The following is a 12155-nucleotide window of genomic DNA, read 5'->3' on the forward strand; positions in this document are numbered from 1 at the left end:
AGGCTGTGCTTTTTTAAACCCTGCCTTCTCCAGGAGATTGAGATATCCTTTGCACCCTATAAATGCCTCCACCGGCAAACTCATCACATTGCTGGTCTGTCGGTCCTTCCAGAGCCCTCTGGACTCTGTTCCCTAATTTTGGACAAAATCTCAGCAGAGAAGATTTGTCTGCAGTATGCCATTAGCAGCTGCAATACCTAAACACTTCTTGGAACAAAATAAACACTCAAAAAGTGTTTGCCAGAAGAATGTTGGACAAGTGGTCACCCCAAACCAGATGTCTAGGGGCTTGCGAACCACGCAGATGCATGCCTCCAGGGCGGGAACAAAGTTAGAGGGGAAAGGGCTGGTGGGAGGCGGTAGGGAGTGGTGAAGCCTGGGGTGAGTGGTGAGCTCCTCACGCTTTTAAAGGGACAGTTAGTTCTTAGTTCCTCGTCTGTAGCCACGAGGGAGCGTGGCCAGGCTGCCTGATTTTTTTTTAAAGAGAAGCTTTATGTTGAGCTTTTTATGCAGCAGCTTCTGATTTTCAATACTGGCAACAAATTCAGATTTTTTAGAAAGCACCGCAGTCCAAACACAACAGTCTCACGAGCTGGCTCCACTCCGTGCACTGCGCCCATTTGCAACCTGTGGACTTGACATTTGTCCTCTTTGGCAGTAAGCGGATGCTTCTGGGTGCCAGCCACGGTGCTTGCTTTGGAAGGAAACCCGGATCAGCAAAAGGGAGAATTCGTGCCCTCTGGTAGCTGTGGGGAACAGAGGCGGCTCCGTGCATCACCTCTGCCCCCACGAGTCTTTGCTCTCACCGAGGCCTCTTCAGCTCGAAGTCACAGCACCGTGCTTGTCGAAGCTGTTACAGGCTGTGCAAGTTTCCTCGGGCTGCCAGAGCCTGTCCCAACCACCTGGGTGCCTAAAAACTAGAACAGTTCATTTTCTCTCCGCTCTGGAGGCCAGAAGTCGGGAATCCAGGTACCGGCAGGGCCTTGATCTCCTGCAGACGCTAGGGGAGGATCCTTCCATGCGTCCTCCAGCTTCTGGTGTCTGCTGGCTTCCTTGGCGATCCTTGGCCTGTAGACGCTTCACTCCAGTCCTCCGTCTTCACGTGGCCTTCTCACTGTGTCTTTTCCTGTCATCTTCCCTCTGTGTGTATCTGCCTCTCTGTCCAAATTGCTCCTTTCTATAAGGACACCAGGCATATGGGATCAGGGCCACCCTGTTGACCTCATGCTAACCTGATGACCTCTGTCATGACCTGATTTCCTGATGCGGCCACATTCTAAGGTATTGGGGGTGGGGGGTCAGGACCCCAGCATCTTTTTTGTGGGGGGACACATTTCAATTCATAACATACACCAGGCCCCCTGCTAGCTCTCAAGTAAATTGTCTTTGATCTCACTATGGCATTTCAACGTAGGTCTTGTCCCTCTTTTTTTTTTTTTTTTTTAAGTCTAATTTAAAAGAGCTAGATTTACAGGAGCATTGCCGAGGTAGTACAGTGACGGGGGGTGGTTGCAGGAACCCCGTGGATACCAGAATCCGCGAGGCTCAAGTTCCTTGTATAAAGTGGCACAGCGCAGTCGGCCCCGTATCTGGGGACGTGGAGCCCATGGACCGTACTAAGAACTCCCCGTGTACCCTCCACCCAGCATCCCCCAATGCGAATATGTGACACGAACAAGGTACATTTATCAAAACTACGAAAGGGACAGCGGTACAGTCCTATTAGCTAAACCACAGACTTCCTTTGGATTTTCCCACTAATGTCCTTTTTCTGGCCCAAGATCTGATCCAGGTTCCTGCTTTGCATTTCATCCTCATGTCCCCTTGGTCTCCACTCTGTGATCATGTCTCAGTCTTCCTCGATTTTCCTGACCCTGACCCTTTTGAAGAGGACTGGTCAGGGATTCTGCAGAATGTCCCACAATTTGGGTGTGTCTGATATTTTCTCCGGAGGACGCTGGGCTTGTGGATTTGGGGGAAGAGTCCCACAGAGGTGAGGGGGTGCCCTTCCCATCATGATCTATCGGGAGCACCCGACACCCCTGACTGGTGGTGTTTATGTCACTACAGGTGGTGTTGACCTTGCCCCCTTGCTCAGGGAGGTGTCAGCCGTGTCTCCACCGTTGAGTTGCTGTCTTTCCTGTCCCTACTCTGTGCTTGAGAAGCAGGTCACCATCCAGCCTACTGTCAGGGGGAGGGGAGTCCAGCTGCACCTCCTGGACGGGGAATAGCAAAGAATTTGTGGGCACAAGTTAAACTGCCACAATGATTAGTAAATGTTTGGGGGAAATGCTTCGAGGCTGTGCAAATTTCCTGTCTCTCCTCAAAGTTTTGCCGACCGATTTCACGTTCATGCAAGGGTCTAGCCTGCGGTAATTAGCACCGTGGTATCTAATAGTGATTTTCAACTTCCCTCAGTCCTTCTCCGTTTATTAATTGGAATTCTGTAAGGAACATTTGTCCGTCCTCCCTCCTTTATTTATTTATTCGGTCATTTATTTATATCCGTGTGGATGCGTGGTTATTTATTTTATTCTTCGGGCTATAATCTAGTGCTAGCGTTATTTATTTTGCCTCTTAAATTGTTCCAGCTTTGGCCGTCGGAAACTCTTTCTTTACTTAAAAATGTTCTGGGCTCATCTTGTATATTTCCTGCCGCAGCTCTGGATGCAGCCATTCCTCCAGGGAGAAATGGCTCTTTTTTTTGTTTTCCTTTGTCCGTGCTGCACGTGCAGCATGTGAGATCCCAGTTCCCTGACCAGGGATCGAACCCACGCTGCCTGTACTGGAAGCATGGAGTCTTAACCACCAGAAGGGAAGTGCCAGGGAAGTCCTGAGAAATGACTCCTTTTATTGGAGAATGGGGTTAGACACCAAGACCCTGGTGCTAGTGGGCTCATTGCTCTGGGCTGTCATTGCTTCTTGGCCTTCTCAGCTGCCGTCTCCAAGTCCAAACCCTCTCCATTGCCCCGGCCCACAAGGCCCTGTACAGCCGGCCCTGCCAACCTCTCAGCTGTCCTCCTCCTTCCTGTCGCTCCCCTCTGTCCCTGCCCAGCGCTCTCCAGCCACATGGGTCTTCTGTCTGTTCTTCAGACGCTCTGAGTTTGTTCCCACCTTAGGGCCTTTGCACTCCCAGTGCCTTCTGCCAGGAGTGCATCTCCCCCTGGATCGCCCCACAGCTGGGTCCTCCTGGTGATCAAGATATCAGCTCGCAGCCGTCTCCGAGAGACTTTTCTGCACCCTGGAATCTAAAATAGCTACACCCTCCCCTCCCCCAGTCACTATCCCACCCTCCACATAAGTTCCTGACTCCAGGATTATCTTGCTTATTGTCAGTGTGGCCCCTCTAGGCGTCACCTCCGTGAGGGCTGGGGACTTTGTCTTGTTCACCTTTATGTCCCCAGGGCCCCAAACAGTTCCCGGCGCAGAGTAGGTGCTCAGTAAACGTTTGCTGAATGACTGAGGAGATGAATGCACAATGCTACTGCTCCCATTATTCGGATGAGGAAACTGAGGCTGAGACCATCTGAGATTTGTTCAGAGACACCTTGCTGTGGAATGAGGGGTTGTGGTCTCAGCCTGTGTGACTGAGGACCCCCAGCGCCCGTCCTGCTGGGGAGGGGGAGGCTGATGTGAAGTATCGAGACCTCGAGGCGGGAGGCCTGGCCCATGGGAGGCGAGACCGGAATGACCCAGGGAGCTGAGGGTCCCCTCACTGACCCTCCTGGAAGTGGGCGTGGCCTTTCCTTGTCAGGAGATGGGTGGAGACAGGGCTGAGCTTGGCTGGGGTCCGCAGGTGAAGAGGGACCATGCGGGCCCAACAGCATCTCCGACTTGAGACCAGGTAGTGGGGATGCCGACCTCCTGCTGGAAATCACTGCGAGGCCTGGGGACCCTGGTCCACCCGGGGACGAGGTGTGCTGGCAGACCCCGACAGCCGCTGGGAGGTGGGTCTCTGAGGCCGTGGTGTCTGTTTGCGGGGGACGAGGGAGCAGAGAGCGACTCCCCACGGGGTCCCCAGGGCAGGTTGATTTCAGGCCCTTCAGCCCCCGGGAGGCGTGTGTTGGGGGCTCTTCCTCGTCCGTCAGGGCCTGGAGTGTCCTCCTCTTTGTCTTCTTCCTGAGGTTGGGGTCCTGGGGGCCCACAGGTGCCACACCTCCTGGAGGCTGGACAGGGCGGGGCTCCTGGTCATCAGTTTGTAAGCTTTTGGTAAGAGTTTGGACGCGGCTGAGAATGTGAGCAAGTCGGGGGACCCCTCCCCAGAAAAGTTGATCTTGCTGTACACCCGGCTGGGGGGCAAGCAAGTTCACGGGCCTGGTGGGCTCTCCGGGGCCCGTCTGTGACCCCCGCAGGCCCCAGCTGCTACACGCTGCTGTGCGTCGGAAGTTGTGGGGAAAGGGCCGGGGGGAAGGGGGTGCTTGGGGGTGAGTCTTCCGTCCTCTTCCGTATTGGTCCGCATCTCTGAGTCTCCCTCTGCCTCCTTCTGGGCCTCCATCCCCCTTAATTTGTTTTTTACTTTATTGAAGTATAGTTGGTTTACAACATTGTATTAATTACTGCTCTACAGCAAAGTGATTCAGTTACACATATATGTACATTCTTTTTAATATTCATTATGGTTTATCACAGGATATTGAATATAGTTCCCTGTGTTACACAGCAGGACCTTGTTGTTCGTCCATCACCCCCCTTTCTTTGAATCTTGTCTTCCTCTGCCTTCCGGCCTGTTCTCTCTCTCTCTCTCTCTCTGTCTCTCTCTCTCTCTCTCTGCCAGGCCCCAGGCCCCTCTCCCTCTGTCCTCATTTGGGATCTGATCTCATCCACCTCTCTGTCGCTCCCTCTCCCTCTGTCTCCCTGCCTTCCTCTGGAGCTCTGTCTGTCTTTTTATTCTCCCTCATTCCTCGTCTTGGTGTCTCTCTCCTGTGCCTCTCTCTCTCTCTCTCTGAACAGCCCGCATCTCCCCGGGGGGAAGCGCCGGCTGCCCTCTGAGCCCGCAGTGCTGTGTGTGGCCTCCTTGGTTGAGGGCTTTGATGGCGAGAGGGGTCTGGCTTCCCTGAGCCGAGGCATGAGACCCCTCAGGTGCTTCCTGGGCTTCCTGCTGTGCTGGCTCCCACCAGCCTGTCGCTGGCTTGTCCATGTCACCCCCACCCCAGGGGGACAGAGCAGGGGCTTGGTTGGAGGTGGCTTGGGGTCACAGAGGCCAGACCCCAAGACCCTGCCTCTGTGCAGCTGCAGGTCTCGGGGGCTTGGTCTCCCCGGCCTGCGTTTCTAAGGCTGTGGCAGTTTCTCTGTGGCCAGTTTCCCGTGGCAGGTGCGGCTGACGGGAGAGGGGAGCCTGGATGCGTGTAGGGGTGATGGCAGCTCCGGGGAGGGCAGGAAGACCTCGACCCCCTTTGGAACGCTCTTTTCTGCAGGCCACGCTCAGCCCAGGTGTGGGTGGGGACACGTTGTAGGTGACGGGGGAGGGACACACATTGGCAGTTCGTGGGTCACCCTGGGGGGGGCGGCTACGGATGTGCCTTAGCTCACCGGGAGCCAACAGGGGCAAGTAGGGGCAAACTTCAGCAAGGGACGGAATTCCTGAAAGCCTGCATTTCTGACCTGCCCGGTTGGCTATTTCCATCCTCCTTAGAAACCAGGCGATGCGGAAAAAGTTAATCTTGTACTTCAAGAGGAGGAATCACGCCCGGAAACAATGGGTAAGTCATCACCTCGTCCCCCACCCCTGGGATCTCTTCTGCTGCCCCCTCCCCTCCACGGACCAGGCTTCCTTGAGAGCCGAGACCGTCCAGGCCACTCAGGCCACACCCACCGGGATCCCTGGGTTCTGCAGCTCATTCCTGCGTGTCCAGGGTGTGAAGAAAAGCCAAGGGCAGTGAGAGAAATGGGAAAAGACAGCAGCTGCTTCCGTGAAGCTGGGGGCTCAGGGCTCGGCTGCCTCAAGGAAGCTGGGGTGTGAGTGGGTGGGGAGGCTGGGAACTGTGCCCCTCCTTTTCCAGCCTGGAAGGGGAGAAAGCAAAATGTTGGCCGGGAAAATTGGTTCCTTGTCATAGGCCCTACTGTGGCTATTTTAGGCAGAAAGAGAGAAGTTTGTTGGCAGAGGTGGAAGACTGGGGTGGGCTGTGTGCTGGGTGGCGGTGACTGCAGGGCGCTCCCTGAGAAATGAGCTTTGCCCAACCCGCTGTGCCCATTCCGGGCTCGGGAAAATTCGGGCCCAGAGAAGCAGTGAGGCCCCCCTTGCTTAGAAAGTGGTACGGCCTCCTGCATCCCACCGCACACTCTGCCGTCTCAGCTGGGAGGCATGACCAGGGCAGGGGGAGCACATGTGAAAGAACACCTTTTGTTGTGGTTTAGGGTGGGGGTTTACGTCACCGATTCACTGGGTGAGGTTAGGGCTGAGTGATGGAGGGGGAGTTACCCATTAGTATTCTTTCAGCTGTGAGAGGAAGAAGCAATGGCTCAGATGGGCTTAAACAGTAAAGGAGTTTGTGTAGCTGATGAAGTCCACTGAGTGGAGTTCAGGAGTGGTTTGATCAGGTTGCACCTTCATTTCTATGCCGTTTTTCTTCAAGTCTGCATATTAGGACATTGACAAGCTGGTTTTCCTTTGGGACCTGAATTTCTACAGCAGGTTTGAGTCCTTCTAGAGCCAGAGACAGAGCTGCTCTTTCTCAGACCATCTCACAAAAGCTCTGATTTCACCACTTGAGGGCCTCGGTCCCTCTGAACCAGTTTCTGAACCCACCCTGCTCTGGCCTTAGACCTCGGCTGGGCCCTTGGAGAAGGGATACATTTCTGGCCCACATGCTGGGCGACTGGGAAGCTGGTTGGGCGGCACCCTAGACCCCAGGGCCCCACGGGGTGAGAAGTGGTGGGCTTCCCTTTTCTTTCCAACCTCCTCAGACTCCCACATTGACTGGATGGTGACCAGAGGCGCCTGGCTGGATAGATGGGGTTCATGAAACGGGGCATCCCATCTCATTCATTGAGTTAAGAAATATTTACTGAGCACGTGCTGTGTGCCTGAGTGGAGGAGACGCAGTGATAGGTGCCGTGCAGAGGGATGGGGTTGGGGACAGCCTGGATATCCGACCACGGTACTGAGAGAGGAATGACCAGAAAGGACCACCCGTGTGAATATCTGGGGCTGTGAGGGTCAAGGAGAGGGCGCAGCAAGTGCAGAGGCCTTGAGGCAGGAACTGGCCTGGGGGGCAGCACAGGACAGCATGCAGCAGGCAAGCCTGAAGTACAGGGCACGCGTGGGGGACTGGGGTCGAAAATCATGGGCGCCAGGTCACCTGGAAATGGAATGTCTAGATTTTACTCTAAATACAGTCGGACACTTATTCTTGATGTATTCTTAATAAAGAATACAAAATCTTTAAGAATTTTTAGTTATTCGGAAAATTTGACAGTGATACAGGAAATCTGACAGAAAAGTAACAGTGAACACCTATAAGCCCGCTATCTGGAATCCATCATGGTTAACATTTCTTTATATTCGCTGTGTGTGTGTGTGTGTGCGTGTGCGTGTGTGTGCGTGTGTAAGTATGAATGTTTTTGTGTTGAGCTGTTAGGACGTAGGTGCAGACATCCAGACCCTCACCTGGAACACTTCCTGGAGGAAGGAAATTCTCTCTTTATCACACCTAACGATTCACAGCTTTTCCCCTGTAGTCCTGCCCAGGGGTGGGGTTCTTTTGGGGCTGGAAGAAGGAGATCTGATTTACATTTTAAAAGGATCCCAGTGGCTGCTGGGGGGTGGAGCTGGGTGGGTGTAAGTTGTTAGGAAATCTCCCAGGGCTCCTCCTGGAGGGGTCCCTTGAGGGGATGGAGGGGAAATGGACTTATTTAAAGATAGAGGAACTGGAGAGACTTCTGAGAAATTCTGGGTTTGCTTTGTGGCCAAGCTGAGCCCATCTTAAGAGAGGCCCTTGTGAAAACGAGTTCCTAAACCACAGAAGCGGCAACGGGAGGGCGTCTGGAATGATCTCATTCTTCTTCTTACATAAATGAACCCAAAGCCCCATGCGTCGTCATCAGCAAGGACTGGGAGGGCGCTTGGCCAAGACGGGCCCCCTCAGATCTGCATGCTCCCCGCCCGCCCCCTATGTCAGTCAGGTCCCCTTCTGTGGGGCCCTCACTCCTTAGAGGTTCCGGGGACCCACGCTGCCCTACACTCCTGCTCTGCCCAGAGAGCTGAGGCTCTTGCCCCAGAGGGGCGCCCAACTCCAGCAGGAGCCTCCACCAGGCCTGCCCTGCTCTCCCCTGGGAAGCTGAGCTCGCCCACCCCACGCCCCCTGAAGCCGCTGAGGTGCGCAGATTCAAACCCTACCCACCATACCCTCTGTGAGTCATCTTGGGACAGCCGTCTTGCCCTAAGCCTCACTTTTCCTCATCTGTGAAATGGGGTCATGGTGGGGCTGCAGGAAGGGTTAGCGCAGTGCCTGGCGGGGGGAGTGTGTGTGACTGATGACCTGGCAGGTTGGGTTAGTCAGGGGCTGAGCTCAGCCTGGACGGTGGGTGTATTCATTTCCTGGGGCCGCTGTAACAAGTGACCACAAACTAGGCACCTTAAAACAACAGAAATGTATCCTCTCGCTGCTGGCTCTAGAGGCCAGAAGTTCAAGATCAAGATGGGAGCAGGGCTGTGCTCCCTCCAGAGGTGCTGGGGAAGCCCCTCCCTGCCTCTTGCAGCTCCTGGTGGCTCCAGGCCACATGACTCCCATCTCTGCCTGCATCCTCAGCTGGCCTTTCCCCTCTCTTCTCTCACACGGACGCCTGTCACTGGATCTAGAGGTCACCCTAATCCAGGATGACCTCAAGATCCTTAATGGCATCTGAAAACACGTTTTTTCAAATAAGGTCACATTTGAAGATTCAAACCCCCTAACCTGGGGGTTAGGATGCGGCACATCTTTTGGGGGCGGTGTCACCATTGAACCCACTACGGTGGGCACTGGCATATTTTCAGCATAGTCTGCCTTTTCTCTTTCTCCTGGCTTGTCCCCGCTTTCCTTTTTTATCTATTTCTTTTTTAGAGACGGCTAAAGTTTTGCTCACTCCTCTCACATCCCTCACACCTCTTATTTTTCACTTCTGGGCCTTTTCCTGACCTGCCCCGGCATCCGTGACTTGCTTCTGCAGCCTGAGTTACAGGCAGCAGGACAGGGGCTGGGAGAGCTCGACCTCGTCACCGTCACGCATCGCTGAACACGCAGGACAGCCAGCAGGGGAGCATTCTCCAAGTCTGTGGTGCCTGGGCCGCTGAGCCCAGCAGAAGGCCTTTGCATGAGGCTGCAGGCTCCCTGGGGGTCTGGAGGACGCCGGGTCACCAGGTGACCACAGAGGCCAGTTCCCCTGGCCAGTCAGCTCCAACCACCTCCCTAACACTTCCCTCCTTGTGCTCTGTCCGTCGGCCTGAGGCTGTCTTCCTCAGTTTTGGGGGTACCTCCTGGTCACCCCATCTCTCATTGTTTCCCTGAGTGTAGAGCTCCATCCTGACACACCTGGCGGGGTAGGAGGGGTTCAAATCCTGGCCCTGCTCGGTGGCCGGGGCAAATCATTTTATTCCTGGTCTCAGGTTCCTGTTCTGTTTGGTGGGGATTATAGTAACACGCACCTCATCAGGCCACTGAGTGAAAGGCTGCAAGCAGTGTGCTCACAGCAACGCCCGGACTGCAGTGGGTGCTCAGAACCGTCAGCTGCAAGCTGACCCTAAAATTCATGGGGACCCCAAATAGACAAAACAATCTTGAAAAAGAACAACCAGGTCGGAAGAGTCACTTGCTGATTTCAAAACATCTCACAAAGCTACAATAATCAAAACAGCATGGTTCTAGCCTAAGGACAGACATGGAGACCAATGGAACAGAATAGAGAGGCCAGAAACAGGCCCTCACATCTGTGGATGCTGGATTTTTGACAGGTGGCCATGTCCAGTCAATGAGACAGGACCGTCTCTTTCAACAAATGGTGCTGGGACAATAGGACTGCCACACTCACAGGAATGGAGTTGGATCCCACCTCACAGAATTAACACAAACAGTAACTCAAAATGAATCAAAGACCTAAATGCAAGAGCTAAAGCTGTACAGTTCCTAAAAGAAAACCCATAGGGGTGAACTTCACGACCTTGGATTGGGCAGCGGATCTTGGGTTTGACACCAAAAGCATGAGCAGCAAAGGGAAAAGTAGACGTACTGGACTTTATCAGAACAACCATCAGGATCCTGACCTCCCGTCCCTAATTGTGTGATCCCGGGCTGACGGCCCTGAGCTCTGAGCTCCTGCCTCTACAGAGGGGATGGCGGTCATGGCCTTTTGTTGTTTGGGAGAGTCAGTCGCGGGAAGGACTCAGCTCTGTGCCTGGCATGTGACACAGTGGCACTTAGCTGGTGTCAGCGGCGATGCTGATGGTGATGATGACGATGGTGATGCTGGTGGTGATGATGGGGCTACCAAGAAGAATTCCCGCTGAGGGGGACCTGTTTCCGTAACACACACACACTGTGGTCGCAGGGGCCGTCCTCCTTCTCCTCTGCAGATTCTTGCTCCTGGCACCCGGCGGACTAGCTCAGCAGCGCTTCAGCCTCTGAGGCGTGAGTGTGACTGTGAGAATGTGTGTATGTGAGTGTATGAGCGAGGGTGTGGGTGTGAGTGTGTATTGTAAGTGTGAGAATGTAAGTGTATGTATTTGTCCACGCGAGTGCATGTATGTGTAAGGGAGTGTGCATGTGTTATGTGTGAGTGTGTGCATGTGTGTATGTGAGTGTGTGACCTGCTTTCTTCCCTGGCCAGCAGGGCCGCTATGTGGACACCCCCTGGCAGGGTCATTGCTGCCCCAGGGAAGGGCCGCAGCCACTGCTGTGTTCTGTCCCGAGGCGCCCCGTGCCCTCGGCCCTCGGTGGACGGACAGCACCTCCAGTGCACAGGCCACAGCAGGTGGCACTGTGGTTAGACGTGGAGGGGGACTTCCTCATCCTGGACAGTCCTCAGGAGCTGCTCACATCTATGCGTGTGGTGCTCGGGGCTGGGCAGTGTGGCTGCGGGTGCCTGCACGGCTGTTCCTGTCCCTTGCTCCACGAGGGCCCCAGGCAGGGCTGGGGCGTCTTGCTGGCCGCCCTGCTCGCCCCTCCACTGGGCAGCTGGTTGGTGGCCCTGCGGGTTTCTTGCCTATCTTCACGGGTAACTGCATTCTTTTCCTCTGCTGGTTTTTGGTGAACATGTTCTTGCCTTTTCCCCATCTGACATATTTTCTCACTCTCACCCATCAGATCGAGCCCTCTCTGGCAGGGCTGAGAGCATGGGGAGTGTCCCCTGCTCTGATGGTGGGCTGGGCTGGGTTTCCTTCACGCCCATTCTCACCCTCAGGGGTGCTGTTCTCGGCACCTTGCCACGAACATGTGTGGCTATTGTCTCTACTGGAACTTGACCTCCCAAGGGTTCTTGGGGCAGCCCACATACCTGGGGAACCCCCGGGAGCTGGAGGTCAAGTTCTGCTCCTCAAAGCTGGCCTGACGGCCACTTGGGGACCATCACGCCGCTGGGTTTGTTGAGGACCAAGGTCACAAGCTGCCTTGGTCAGAAGCTGAAATTCAGGATGGGGAGGGGTGTCTGGGCACGAGGACCAGAGACGGGTTTTCTGATTATGCTGAAGTGTCGAGGAGGCATTCAAGCGGGACTCCCAGACCATGCCATCTGTCCACGGCAGCTGTTAGAGACGGGGAGATCGGGTCTCACGGACAGCCAGATGCTCCCTGCCTGCTTGAGGTCCGGGTCACCTTGGAGACTTGGAAGCCAGGCAGCTACACTCTGGGCCGGGCCGGGGTCTTTTCTCTAAGGAAGGACATACAGCAGGAAGCACTGTGGTTAGACTTGGAGAGGGACTTCCTTGTCTTGGATGGGCGGCAGCTTGAGTCTTCATACCCAGTCCTTGGGTGTGGGGAGCATGGCTGGCCTGAGGCCGGTGGATGAGGAGCTATTCAGAAAGAGAATGCTTTCCATGCGGCTGTCCCGGGCCTGATGGACACCCCAGAGCTGCCCCGTCCGACGCAACTGACAATGAGGGAAATGGTCTGTGTGCACTGCCCACTATGGGTGGTAGCCCTGGCCTCACATGGCTACTAGCATTAGAAATGTGGCACAGGGACCAG

The 12155-nt window shown here is 54.9% G+C and overlaps 1 protein-coding gene across 7 annotated transcripts in view; it reads left to right on the forward strand.

Moving 5' to 3' along the window:
* The window catches only part of NCOR2 (nuclear receptor corepressor 2), a 221872-nt gene that overhangs the window by 112252 nt on the left and 97465 nt on the right, over positions 1–12155 (forward strand). For all 7 annotated transcript variants that reach the window (XM_060027888.1, XM_060027889.1, XM_060027890.1 and 4 more), the window contains exon 10: positions 5633–5699. In XM_060027888.1, coding sequence (XP_059883871.1) covers positions 5633–5699 — 67 coding nt within the window. The remainder of the gene's footprint in view (positions 1–5632; positions 5700–12155) is intronic.

This window comes from Delphinus delphis, chromosome 13, assembly GCF_949987515.2.
Source record: "Delphinus delphis chromosome 13, mDelDel1.2, whole genome shotgun sequence".
Lineage (NCBI taxonomy): Eukaryota > Metazoa > Chordata > Mammalia > Artiodactyla > Delphinidae > Delphinus > Delphinus delphis.